This window comes from Argentina silus (genome assembly GCF_951799395.1).
Source record: "Argentina silus genome assembly, chromosome: 7".
NCBI lineage: Eukaryota > Metazoa > Chordata > Actinopteri > Argentiniformes > Argentinidae > Argentina > Argentina silus.
The window spans coordinates 20,644,020-20,657,142 of NC_139661.1; the positions used below are offsets into that span (position 1 = coordinate 20,644,020).

At 43.5% G+C, this 13,123-nt stretch overlaps 1 protein-coding gene across 2 annotated transcripts; it reads right to left on the reverse strand.

Moving 5' to 3' along the window:
* Positions 1–1,127: 1,127 nt before the first annotated feature.
* On the reverse strand, positions 1,128–13,121 carry polk (polymerase (DNA directed) kappa). 2 transcript variants are annotated; one of them, XM_083672968.1, is made up of 15 exons: positions 12,951–13,121; positions 12,337–12,488; positions 11,879–11,998; positions 11,415–11,567; positions 9,720–9,851; positions 9,086–9,248; positions 8,165–8,383; positions 7,754–7,878; positions 7,299–7,465; positions 6,897–6,929; positions 6,639–6,735; positions 5,477–5,648; positions 3,921–5,288; positions 2,986–3,040; positions 1,128–2,534 (listed from the first exon to the last, which is right to left on the reverse strand). In XM_083672968.1, exons 2-15 carry the CDS (start codon positions 12,466–12,468, stop codon positions 2,453–2,455), a joined length of 3,018 nt encoding a protein of 1,005 aa, XP_083529094.1. In that variant the 5' UTR covers positions 12,469–12,488; positions 12,951–13,121; the 3' UTR covers positions 1,128–2,452. The 2 variants fall into 2 exon arrangements, with proteins under 2 accessions (XP_083529094.1, XP_083529095.1); XM_083672969.1 differs by lacking the exons at positions 12,337–12,488; positions 12,951–13,121 and having other exon boundaries at positions 11,415–11,558; positions 11,879–11,896.
* Between the last annotated feature and the right edge of the window lie 2 nt (positions 13,122–13,123).

Genomic DNA, 13,123 nt, shown 5'->3' on the forward strand with positions numbered 1-13,123 from the left:
AGGACTAATGTAAATGTTAACTCAACTTGTGTTGACTTATAATATGATAATTTAGGCAATAGACAGGCTTGTTTAGTGTTCTTTCTTCACACACACACGCACACACACACACACACACACGCACACGCACACACACACACACACACACACACACACACACACACACACACACACACACACGCACACACACACACACACACACAAACTCTCTAAGTACTCACACATCTCTTTGTTGTCAAAACTGGTGTCTGTCTCCTGGTCCGTCTCCTTTTGAAGTATGAAGTCTGTTAAGCCTTTCACCGCCTCGGCCCTCACCCATGTTTTAGGGTTCAGGTTCTCCGTCTTCATCAGAGGATGTTGCTTGATCTTGGCCTTCATAGCCACACACCTTCTCTCCATTGCCCACCTATGGCTGGTTCCAATCGTATTCCACTCAAGCTACGATCGAATAAAACTGAAGTTGTTGTTTTGCCGACTGAGAGGCAACAAACCTGGATTAAGTTAAGCTACCGTCTTGCTGCATTCTTGAATGACCGACCTTGGGTACCCACTATTTACCTTGTGATCTTCCTCTCCCTCTACTAAGGAACCCACGGTGAACTAGAGCATCTATCACACTGAAGTAACTAACACTAATCCTACATCTACAGCACAGTTATGCTCTTTCCGTCATGCATGAGTAAACCAACAAAACACATTCTAAAATGCCTCGAGGAAGGCTGGAAGTGGAGCGATATCAGACACACACACACCCACACACACAGAAGGCCAGAGGGCTGAGCTATATTTGTTTTGGAAGCTCACACCCTTTTTTGTCACATATTTGTGGTAATTACTCGTGTTGTTGGTGTTACCGTACACACTACCTAAGTTCAAAGACAGGGAGGAAACTTATGCAATATTGATTGGTTCACTATCCTGTCATTCATATTTGAATACTGGATTACTAATGTTTGGTTAAAAGGCTATTATATCAACATCTATCTGGTTTATAATCCATTATACAGTTCTGCCCTTAAAAATATAATTACGGATGGAAAACACATTACTGTTATATGTCACTGTTTACCGAGGCGATGCAAATGGGAATAATTTATGACTCTTTCAGGTTTACAACATGGTGGTACCATAAAATTATTATTCATAAATCGTCTAGTAAGTACACACATTTATCCACATTTAGCAGCATATTTTATGTAGATGATGCAAAACTTCACTCTCAAGAGCCTTCTCTAATATCATTATCAATAAATACACATGCTTAACACACAAAGCACAGCAAGTAAAGCACTGGTTGTATCATCAGCTCATTCACTCAATAATATGGCTCCTATGATGTCACCAGTGGGGGCTGGTGGAGGTAGAAAGTGGAGGACAGGCTTATTTTAATGAATGGAATGAGGAACGGTATCAAACACATACATACTCATACATTCCATTCCAAACGTTACAATAAGCCCGTCCTCCGATTTCTACCTCCACCAGCCTCCCCTGGATGGCACACATGGTAAGACAAACAACATATCCTACATCCTCCATACAGGACCAGCCAAAAGTTTGGACACACCTTGCCAAGAGTGTGCAAAGCTGCCATCAAAGCAAAAGGTGGCTACTTTGCAGAATCTAAAATATAAACCATATTCTGGTTTGTGTAACACTTTTTTGTTTACTACATAATTCCATATGTGTTCCTTCATAGTTTTGATGTCTTCAATATTAATCTACAATGTAGAAAATAATTTTAAAAAAAATAAAGAAAAACCATTGAATGAGAAGGTGTGTCCAAACCTTTGACTGGTACTGTATATACATATATATATTACATTACTTTTATTGGGTCATTCATCATGGCTTAATCATGTAATAATTACAACACAAATACTCATAATATACTACAATTCAATGACACAAAAAGCTTATGTTAATGTCACAATGACACAAACATAACAATAACAACATTACAAAACATAATTCCCTGGGATAAAGTGCATGTTCAATGCTTGAGTGATGGATCCAGCAGTGGTGGGGGATATACAGCATACCTGAGGCCTGTTCAGGTTTAGGATGGTGTAATGTTACAGAATATTCAGATAGAAATGTACAGCGTAGAACCGGTCTGTCCAGGGAGTAAAGTCAGCTCTACACATGTACATCTACAGCATCTGCAACATTGGGTATGTGTATACTGTACATACATCCCAGGTAGGGAAAGAGAGTAACCACTCCATTCACCTGAGCTAAAGCTGACAATCAGTCATAATATCCCCCATGAGAGCAGGAGGGCAGGTCTTCAGGGACTTTGTTTGCCCTTAGTCACTGGCATTTGTGCCTCTAATGCGTTAGGTTAGGATTTGGGGTGGGTAAGCTGATCCTAGATCCTGCCTTGGGGAAGCTCTTCAGGATCCTCTCTAGTATTCCAGGAGAAGGAGCTTCTTCTCTGGGTGTGATGATGTCATCTGAAGAACTTGTCTATGGTGTTGCAGGGGCCCAAGGCTTTAGCCTTCTTAGAAGGGGGAGGAGGGGAAGATGCTCGCCTGGAAGCAAATTTGAAAATAAACACACAAAACAACTGATTAAGTACACTTTCTTTAACACAAAAACATTTTACAGTGTGTTTATCTCACTGGAATAGCAGAGGCAACACAATTGTCAATTTCTAGTCCAAATTTTTTTATCCATCTTCTAGTTTTTTCTTCTGTAATATAGTAATATAGATATGTCAAAAATGAACTAAACACAATTTCTAGTCAACTTCGTTTTTTGGCAACAATTAATTATTGTGTAATTAATTATGTTGTCCTAGGCAACTACAATTGATCAATTGAAAGCTGTCTCAGTGACCATACAAGACTCTTCTCTAATCAATACCCCCCCCTCTCTGTCTTCCTACATCTCTCTCTCCCCCCCCCCCCCCCCCCCCTAGGAGAGAGACGCCAGTTCTTCTCTCTATAATCACAGGGACATGAGACAGGATGCTGGTCTCACCTTTTGCTCTTGCCTTTGTTTGTAGTCCCATCACTCGGCAGGGGTCGGTCTCTCTCTGTTGATGGAAATGACATTTCAGTAACAGGAAAAAAATCAAAAAACTCCATCCACCTCTTACACCCACCTTGACCCACAAAAAAAAAGAGTGACAACTGTCTAGCACAGACAGCGATTTAGTCATTTGTGTTCTTTTCAGGGGATATAAAGACAGCAATCTCGAAGGCAAGGATTGTTAAGAGAAAACTAGGGAAGACTGTCCGACCTTCCATTGTCAAGATTGAATGGGGGAGAGATAGTGATTTAGCAATTGCAGAGAAAGGGGAGGAGGAAGGCCCCACAGGGTGAAATGAGATGTCTTTTCTCAAAGGGAATCGATACACATCCCCCCACACAATACTATTGTCACTGAGACACAGGGCTATAGGTACTGGCCTTAGAGGCCGTGTCCTCTTCCTTGGCCAAGATACTCAACTTACAATCACCTGGATTGTGTCTTTGGTATATTTGGGCACAGATACAGTACCAGTCAAAGGTTTGGACACACCTTCTCATTTAATGGTTTTTCTTTATTTTTTATTGTTTTCTACATTTTTTTTTTTTATTGAAGACATCACAACTATGAAGGAACACATACGGAATTATGTAGTAAACAAAAAAGTGTTAAACAATCCAGAATATGGTTTATATTTTAGATTCTTCAAAGTAGCCACCTTTTGCTTTGATGACAGCTTTGCACACTCTTGGCAAGGTGTGTCCAAACTTTTGACTGGTACTGTATATCACATACAGATGCATGCGAACATCAGGAATGTGATTGGTGGTAATACTACAATAAAAACACAGGTCACACTGATAACAAGACACGAGTGGCAAGATATGGTATTCCTGATCAATCAAGACACAACATGATATAAAAATGACAAATCAATACTGACCTTTCTCCCTACTGTGGGCAGTGCCAATGACTAGAGTGGTACTGCCCACCACTGCCAGTCCTCCTTCAAGCTCATGCAGCACTTCCTGGTTCAGACAGAGGTCGACGTGTTGGTTGAAGAGGGTGAGGTCATCAGTGTCCTGGGTCTCCTGACACACCGGACAGGTCAGGACAGGCCCTCTGGGCTCATGTTTATGTGACTTGAGTGATGTCATTGTCGAGGCAATCTCCCCAACACGAGAAACACTGTTAGAAGAATCTTCCAGAACCCTGTGTTCCTTCACGTTGTTCCCATCTGGGTGAGAGTCTCGTTGGTTTGCTACAAATACACCTTTGTCCAGAGTAGTGTCAAGGAGAACAGGGTTCAAACCCATAGAGTTCTGTGAAGAGATGTTGGCGAAGCTGGTTTCACATAGACCTGGTCCTGTAGTGGTCTCTGACTGGTCTACGCCTGGACTGGAGTCTGTGAGTCTAAGCAGTGAGCCTCCATCCTCTTGAATAACCACACCCTCCTTCCTCCTCCTCCTCTTCCTCTTCTCCCCATCGACCATATTTTTTCCCTCATCCTTCAACCTCTCCTCACACTCCTCCCTCTCTCTCCACACCCCCTCCTCCCCCCAACCACTGTTGCCTCTCTCTAGTTCCATGTCTGCGCGTGGCTTCGTGTCAGCATCTGTCTGTCTGTTTGTTTCCATAGTAGAGACCCCACTGAGGCACTGGTCGATGTGTCTGTTGAAGACATTCAGGTATGTGGTTCTAACCTCTTGGAAGCACACTGGGCAGGTGAGGCTCTCTGACCGTGATCCTTTGTCTGTGGAACAGTGGGCTGATGCGTTTGAGGATGTATGGGCCTCTGTGGAGACTTCTGAATGGCCTGAGGTAATAGCAGTTGTCGTTTTGTCAGGATGTGCAAGTATGCTTGTCAGGTTGTTGTGTGTTTTGATGGACGAGTCCCACAGTTGAATGTGTGTGCCTATGGAGGGGGTGGTGGCCGATGGCTCTTCCTCATCTCCAGCACCATCGCATGGTGTATCCCCATTCTCTGCCTGGAGTCGGAGCCTCTGCGTGTGGGCTTTCTGGAAGAAGGACTGCTGCTCCTGCCCGCTCTTTCCCACCTCCACCCCCCTCCGGCTGGACAACCAGAGAAGCGACTCCCCCTGCTGCCTCTGGGGTTCCTGGGTCTCATGTACCAGTGGGGGACATGCAGAGCTAGAGGGGTAGGTTTGACTTTGGACCAGGGGCTGCAGGGGGGGCTCTTTCCCATTCTTTTGGGACGGGTCCTGGTGGGAGTGGCCACCGAGGAATCCCACAATGCTTTTCTGCAGGGGTTTCTTGTCGTCCGAACTGACGAAAGTGGAGATTCGAACACCTGCAAGACATACAAATATCCATGGTGAAAGTCTAGTACCAAAGACTAATTCCTTGTCATATGCAGAACATAACTCATGTGCCTGTACATACATCATATATGTATAGAATACAATGTTACAGGTGCAATCAAGTGATTTTAATAACAACTCTGAAATTCAAGGAGGAGAGGACAGAGTGTAAGATTACCCATGAGCCTCAGTCTCAGAGGCTGGGGGCTGACGTTGTCCACCTCGGTCTTCAGCAGGTCCTTAGCGACGGCAAAGATCTCTTCTGTCGTAGCAACGGCACAAGGCAGCGTCAAGGCTCTGGATTTCAACCCAAAGTTCACATTCTTCAGCTTCAAAGTCACCGTTTTACCCTGGCAAAACACAGGAAAATAACATGGTCAACATGGAGTACATTTGACGCAACACGTGAAAGTGGGGGAGGACATAACAGATTTGATTACTAATTAATAATAAATAAATCATGCTCATTTTAATCATTACGATCATCGTAATCTAACCAGGTTTATAAACGGTTAATGATAAATATATAATGATATAATAATAATAATATAAAAAATATAATGATATAGTACACATATTCCCATGCTACCAACTATGGAAAATAGAGTTTATCAACCATAGTACAACCAAAACACCATTTCAGTCATTGATTTGACAGGTTACAAGTAGCAATAAAGGCTATGAAAGTGTTTTCCTGGTAATGTGATCATCTCCGAGCCAAGGGACCCATCTGATGGTAATAGCAGTCCCTGGCAGTCTCCTTAATCACTCTCTATTTCCTCTGGCTATCAAACCCACATCAGGACCCAGGCAGGGGGGTGATGGCCCGGGCTCTGTGAGAGCTACCTCTATCGACTAGGAAGGCAACTGGCGCTCAGGGGTAATAATAGCAGGAGACGCCGGTTGGAAACGGATTGATTCTGGAGGCCAAGACAGATGTTAGCTTGTAAATATATTTTATAATTCAAAACGACCCTCTCAGTGCCCTTTCTGTCGTAATACTCTTTCTGCTGAAATTCCTGCTTCTTCCCCCCCCCCCCCCCCCCGAGAGAAAAGTGCAGTCTGAGGCAATCTCTATGCGCCAGAGAGCAAGACGGAGTCTGCCTGTTCAGAATGGAGCTGAATACTAACTCTGGTCCGAATAAAAACCCCTGTGTGGTCGATGCAGGACGGTTCTGCATTTCACAAAATAACATCTAGAAGACAAATATTTAAATAACATTATAATTAATATTTAAGAATACTATAACGTTTAATGCACTATACTGTACCACTGTGTGTGTGTGTGTGGGGGGGGGGGGGGGGGCAGGTAGGTGGGGGCAGCATGTATGTGTGTGTACCTTCAGACCCTCCTTCTTAAGGTCCTTAGCCAGGTCTTGGCACAGTTCCCTGCACAGAGAGAACTGCTCCTCTACGACACTCATCTCCCCAAACGTCCTGTACAGGAAGGGAGAGAGAGAGAGAGAGAGAGAGAGAGAGAGAGAGACAGAAGAAAACAGGTTAGAGGAGTTCTAAAATGTATGGGTTAACTTAACGGGATCTTTTCTGTTTGCTATTTCATCGATCATTCTGCCACAAAAACTAAAAAGATCCTCTACCTTTCAATGCTCAGGCTTTTTCTCTCTCCATCCCTGGAGTCATGAAATACAAACAAGAAGAGACTGTGAGTAGAAATGTCAAGTTTTGTTATTGTAAATCTCTGCTGATTTATAGAGTCTCCTGTGTGGGTCCCTCCTGTGTGGGTACTCTGCACACCACACATATATTTGTATTTTGCTGTGAAAGCATTTACCAGGCGCTTTTATCCAAAGCGACTTACAACAAGTACATTTGTCTAAAGTAAGTGAATCATCTCTACATCAGTCATCATAAGCAACAATCTATGCTAGGACCAGGTGCCAAGACAGACAAGGTGTATATTTCTAAAGTCAGTTATACTGTATTGTTTATTGTTGCTGTGATAACAATATTTAATTTCATTCACTTCTACAGCCGTTCACCTTTCGATGTGTGTGGAGCCCAGACCCAGGGAGATCTGCAGGAAGTGATGCCAGGACGTCTCAGAAAACAGCAAGGACACTAGCGCCATCTCCTGGCCGAGGTGGGCACAGCTGGTGACACCCAGGGCACCCAGCATCCTCTCTGTCACCTTCCCGATGCCTGAAACCTACAGGACCAACAGAGCCACCTTAGAGAAAACCTCCCAAAATCTTCATTTGTAGATTGCTGATGGTGTTGATTGTGATGGAGCTGTATTGTTCTTGTTTCAGAGCAGGGTTGAGGTCAATTCAATTTCAATTCAGGTCAACTGAAATTCAAAATCACTAATTTACCAAATCTAATGTATCTTAAACAATTTCTCAACAATCTGATATATATTTTTTTTTTGTAATTTAAAATCACACCCTGAATTGAGATTGAATTGACCTCAGTGGGCTCACATACAGTATTGTACCTTGCGAACAGGCAGGTCCTGTATGAAGTCCATGACTGCCTGTCTGTCAGAGGGGAGTCTGTACTGGCCGTTTGGCTTGTTCTTATCACTGCACACCTTGGCTATCATCATGTTGGGGGCGATGCCTGGGACAGAGATGAATATAAACCACTGGTGCCAACAGTGACTCACAGGCTTGGATGGGACTACACACAGGACAGCATCATACTTGATAAACAAACAAACTGGTAGGATAACGCACTAATCATTCCTGAGGTAATTCCCACAACTAGTGAGACAGATAGGTCATTCTGATGGAGGTTCTGAAGCGATCGTACGAGCTGACCACCGATAGGCCTGTATCAAGAGAGTGCTGTATGACCTCTATGACCTATAGAGAACCACCCCGAAGTGCCTCCCGCTCTCGCTCACCGGCGCTGGCGGTAAGCGAGGTCCGCTGCTCGATGCGGAAGCGCATCTCTCTCACCGCCTCCTCGGCGCAGGTCCCAAACACCACCGCCGCCGCCGCGTCCCCACCGCCAGGCCCACCGGCCTCCGGCAGAGAGGGGGAGGAGCTAGGACTGTCCTCAAACAGGACAGGGGAAAAACCCTCCACCTCCTCCACCACTGCCTCACCATGACCCTCCTCACCTAGAGAGAGAGAGAGAGACAGAGAGAGAGTGAGAGAGAGAGACAGAGACAGAGAGAAAGAGAGAGAGACAGAGAGATAGAGAGATGGGTTAGATGGTAGGAGGTAGAGACATGATTATTCACAGCTGTGCATGAATCTTATCTTATATGCTCCCCATGTCACTTGTTATGCTTGAAGGTTTGCAGATCAAAAAAACGGTGTTAGTTCTAATCCTTTCTTTTTCACTTTCTCTGTCACATAGTGGAGGAGGAACTACATGAAGCTTACAGTGTGTTGTAAAGCTCTTGTAACCCTCTTTCATGCGTTACATATTTCTGCATAAAATATGTACAACAACTTCAATTTTAAGAACCAGATATTAAACGTTCAACAGACATTATTATTTTTATTTTTTTTAAAGATTGAACTAAGTATATTCGCTTCCTTCAAAATAGATTTACAAATGTCAACTGCCTTGACACTGCGTAACCCACAATTGCAAGTTTGCAACCAGGGTAAAAACACAGAACAAACACAATCCAGGAGTATCATAAACCATGACACTTGGGGACTTATCCAAAGCGACTTACATTGCAGTGAGTGCATACATTTCAGTATATAGGAATCAAACCCACAACCTAAGTGTTGTTAGTGCCATGCTCTACCAACTGAGCCACAGAGGACCACAACACCACCACAGGTAAGTTCTACCTGTACAATACCTGTTCCTGGTCCTGTTCCCGTGGTGTCAGTGTGGAGTGGGTGTGTACGCCTGGACTCCGGCCAGCTCCTCCTCTGCTCCAGATGCTCACTGATGTCCAGGTACGCCTCGTCCAGACTCATAGGCAGGAAGTGAGGGTCGTAGTCCGCAAATATTTCTCTTACCTAGCAGAAAGATTGGATCATTCAAGATCATTCTGTCAGTTTGAGGGGTATCTAGATGTGTGATAATAATTGAAACTACTGTGTAATGTACGTACGTACAGTACCAGTCAAAAATCTGGACACAAACTTGCCAAGAGTGTGCAAAGCTGTCATCAAAGCAAAAGGTGGCTACTTTGAAGAATGGAAAATATAAAACATATTCTGGTTTGTTTAACACTTTTTTTGTTTACTACATAATTCCATATGTGTTCCTTCATAGTGTTGATGTCTTCAATATTAATCTACAATGTAGAAAATAATAAAAAATAAAGAAAAACCATTGAATGAGAAGGTGTGTCCAAACTTTTGACTGGTACTGTATGTGTGTGTGTGCGCATGTTAGTCAGTGTCTGTAGCTATGTATTTTCCACATGATTTCCGCACTCATTGTGTGTTTGTGTGTGTGTGCGTATTTCTGTGCAAGATCCTTACTTTAGTGCTCACTGCTCTGTATTTGTCAAAGTTGGCTGGGACGATGACCAAGTTTGGGCAAAGTTTCTTTGCGATGAAGCCAGGCATGGCGGCTCGAACCCCAAACCTCCTGGCATGGTAGTTGGATGTTGACTTAAATGAAAGGACAAAATAGATCAGAGGAGTTCCTTATACTGTACAAAAAGGGCATTGACTAAATTATTATATAAATTAGGGTCAGTTATTCATTCCATGAATGATCATTTTTACCACAGTGTTATAATGCATCAAATACCGATAACTAGCAAAAGGCATCATAATGCCTAAAACAAACAATATCAAACTGGAAAGCATTTTCACAATACATACAGGGATATAGTACCCTTTGAGACAAACAATTGACAATGCGTGGATGTGTATTTCAAAAAGGCTGCTTTCATATCTGACGGCCCTGGGGTTCAAATAGGGTTCAGATCGAGATAGAAAACAATGAACCGGTTCATACCGTACGTGAGGGAGAACGCGTACGAACTGAGTGTGAGAGAGATCACCAGATGTGTAGCCCCCTCTGGACTAAAAAGAATGAGAGAGTACCGGTTTGGGTTTACTGAGGCTCGGTGGAGGTACAGTGAGGGGCTTTACACTACAGGGCTGACCCGAACCGTGCTGTGCTGGCTCGGATGTTGTCCTTTCACAGTGTCCTTTCCAGTGCTTCAGGAACTATGGTGGATATGCAGCCAGGCCAGCCCAGTGTGACTCAGCTTGGCAGTAGTGTAAATAGAGTTTTAGGATACCTACACAGGCTGTAGTAATCCATTGTGAAAACCAACAACAAAGGAAAGTGGCCTGTATCTTGATGAAGCAACATTTACACAAGTACAGGTACTTTGGAAGTCTAAGAAAGGCACTTGTCCCAAGTTATGTTATTGTTTCCCTAGCACTTACAAATGTTTTTCTTAATTTAATTTTTTTAATAGCTTATTTTTTTTTTAAATCTTGTTAAGCACTTTGGGATTCATTGACTGATAAAAAAAAACGCTATATAAATGAAAGTTATTATCATCATTATAAACCCAGTAGCAAACAAATGGCACAACAGGTTTCGGTCTTCCTCAGGCACAATCCTATTCCTGCGACATTTACATTTTACATTTATGGCATTTAGCAGATGCCTTTATCCAAAGGGACTTACAACAAATACATTTGTTTAAGTAAGTGAATCATCTATCCATCAGTCATCATGAGATAAAGTAATCAATGTTCAGACCAGGGGCCAAAGGCAGTCACAATGCTAGAAGAAGGAATTTGAATTATTTTTTATATAAACAGGAGAGAAACTTGTCCAGGGGGGGTAAGTCTGCGAGCATCACATGCCCGTCTTCAGCATCTCCAGGGTATCTTTCCATTGCTGCTGTGCCTTAAAGGCCATTCACATGACAAGCGCAAGAAAAGCATTGCGTCAGACAAGACCATTATGTTCAATGGAGACACAGCTGCCCTTTCCAAATCACCTGCTTCCTCAGTGGCATTGTGCGCTGCAGAAGGTTGACGTCGCCAAAGTGCCTTCCAGACTTCAAATGAATTGAATTCTGGGCGCCAGCCATGCTGTGCCTTACATTGTTGCTTCTCAATCACAACACATACAAGCAAAACTATCTAGGCGAGTGATGAACTCACAAGCAGCAACAGAAGCCGATAATATTCCAGTATACTCACCAGCATACTCATGGATCCCACAGCCATAGGTTTGTCCTTCAGGTCTGGGTAGTCCTTCATCTCCACGGCAGCATAGAAGGCATCCATGTCCACGTGCACAATCACACGACTCAGGTCACGGCTCCTCTCTAGGTCAGAGGCCATCTTCTCCACCTACAGCCAGAGGTTCAGAGGCAAAGAGGCAAGGGAGATTCAATGGTACTGTAAATAGTATTGAGTAGTGGACTCAAATGGCAGTGTAAATGCAACGTCTGCTTAATTAAAAACAACAGCACCCTCGACACGATCAGTTTTACTGTAGATCATGACAGCAGACCATGCTGAAAGAAAGGCAAACAACAATCTGTGTGTGTCCCTTAGGCCTGTCTGACTGTCTGCATCTGTGTGTGTGTGTGTGTGTGTGTGTGTGTGTGTGTGTGTGTGTGTATGTGTGTGTGTGTGTGTGTGTGTGTGTGTGTGTGTACCTGAGCTTGTGCTTTACTCAGCTGTTGCTCAGTGATCTGTGCTTTCTGCAGCATCATCCTTTCAATGCGCTGGTTCACCTGCTGCTCCTTCTTCAGCTCATTCTCATAGAACCTGGAGCCCTGCGGAACATGGCAGACACAGGCTGAGGCATTCCATGGACATGCCATATCGGTCGACACAAATGCAATGTCAGAATGTACTTCACCCTTTCATGGCAGAATTATCACAGATAAAACACCTTAAGTACTCTAACTGTCTCCACTTGTAAGGTATTACAAATTATTTAAAGTTATTCTAATTTATAGTGTACATGCCCCATACCCATTTCACAGCCTCTAGCCTCAGTTCTTGTATAGCTTTGTGAGTGCAGTGCATCTATATGACTCTTTGTATGTGGCACACACTTCTTAGACATTGAGAGCAGCTTTGTTGAAGGGGTATGTTCTTCATGTATTACCTTTGAAGACTCAATGATGATCTTGTTTATCTTGTCCCTGTCGAGGCCCTCCATACCAGCCTTGTTGTCATTGAGGGCCATTCTGGAGAGGAGGCCCTCGCCGGTGGAGGTGGAGGTCCCTCGGGCCTCCATCTTTTCACCTGAAGACTGCACTGAATACAGAAGCCAAGGCAACATAGAAAGCCATTATAGTTAGGTCGATGTAGATTCTGCATTTCCTTCACGCAAATTGTTGACACTGGTTACGATAAGTAAAGAATGAATATCAACTGGCCATCCTCAACGATTACATTAGCTTAGCTAGCTACGTTTGTTCTGTTATTGGAACTGAGACAACTTTTTTTCGAACATGGAAAATGATCTATTAGAAAATAGACTAGTCAGCTACATTCTGGTACCGACATCTTTCTTCACTTGTCTCCAAAAAGGTTGACAGCAGTTTAAACTGCAACTTTACGAGAACTTTAAAAAATGACAGCAGTGGATGACACGCACAAATTGCTTGTTAGCTAACACATTCCTAACTTGATTAGCTAAACACGACCTCCTTAGTTTAAATAAACAACAGCTATTGATCGGCCCTACCTACTGAAAAACTATGCAATTGTGTTTACCTGTGAGTTTACACTAATTTCATTGTTCGCCAGTCTGTTTTCCCTGGTTGGCGCCGCCGCCGGGACAGTGTTCAATTTTGAATTTGCTTCCGCATCCTGCGTCATTCGGGGAGGCGGAGCCTCTTTGTTTACGGATGTAGAGCACGTGCAATGCAGATAAACAAAACATCACA

Excerpts from the sequence above, each read along its gene's own strand:
- polk (XM_083672968.1), bottom strand. The coding sequence starts at position 12,468 with ATGGAGGCCCGAGGGACCTCCACCTCCACCGGCGAGGGCCTCCTCTCC. Across the intron at positions 6,930-7,298 it reads GGCTCCACACACATCGAAAG|GGATGGAGAGAGAAAAAGCC; the intron begins GTGAACGGCTGT and ends TCATGACTCCAG. Across the intron at positions 3,041-3,920 it reads TGCCCACAGTAGGGAGAAAG|AGAGAGACCGACCCCTGCCG; the intron begins GTCAGTATTGAT and ends TTCCATCAACAG.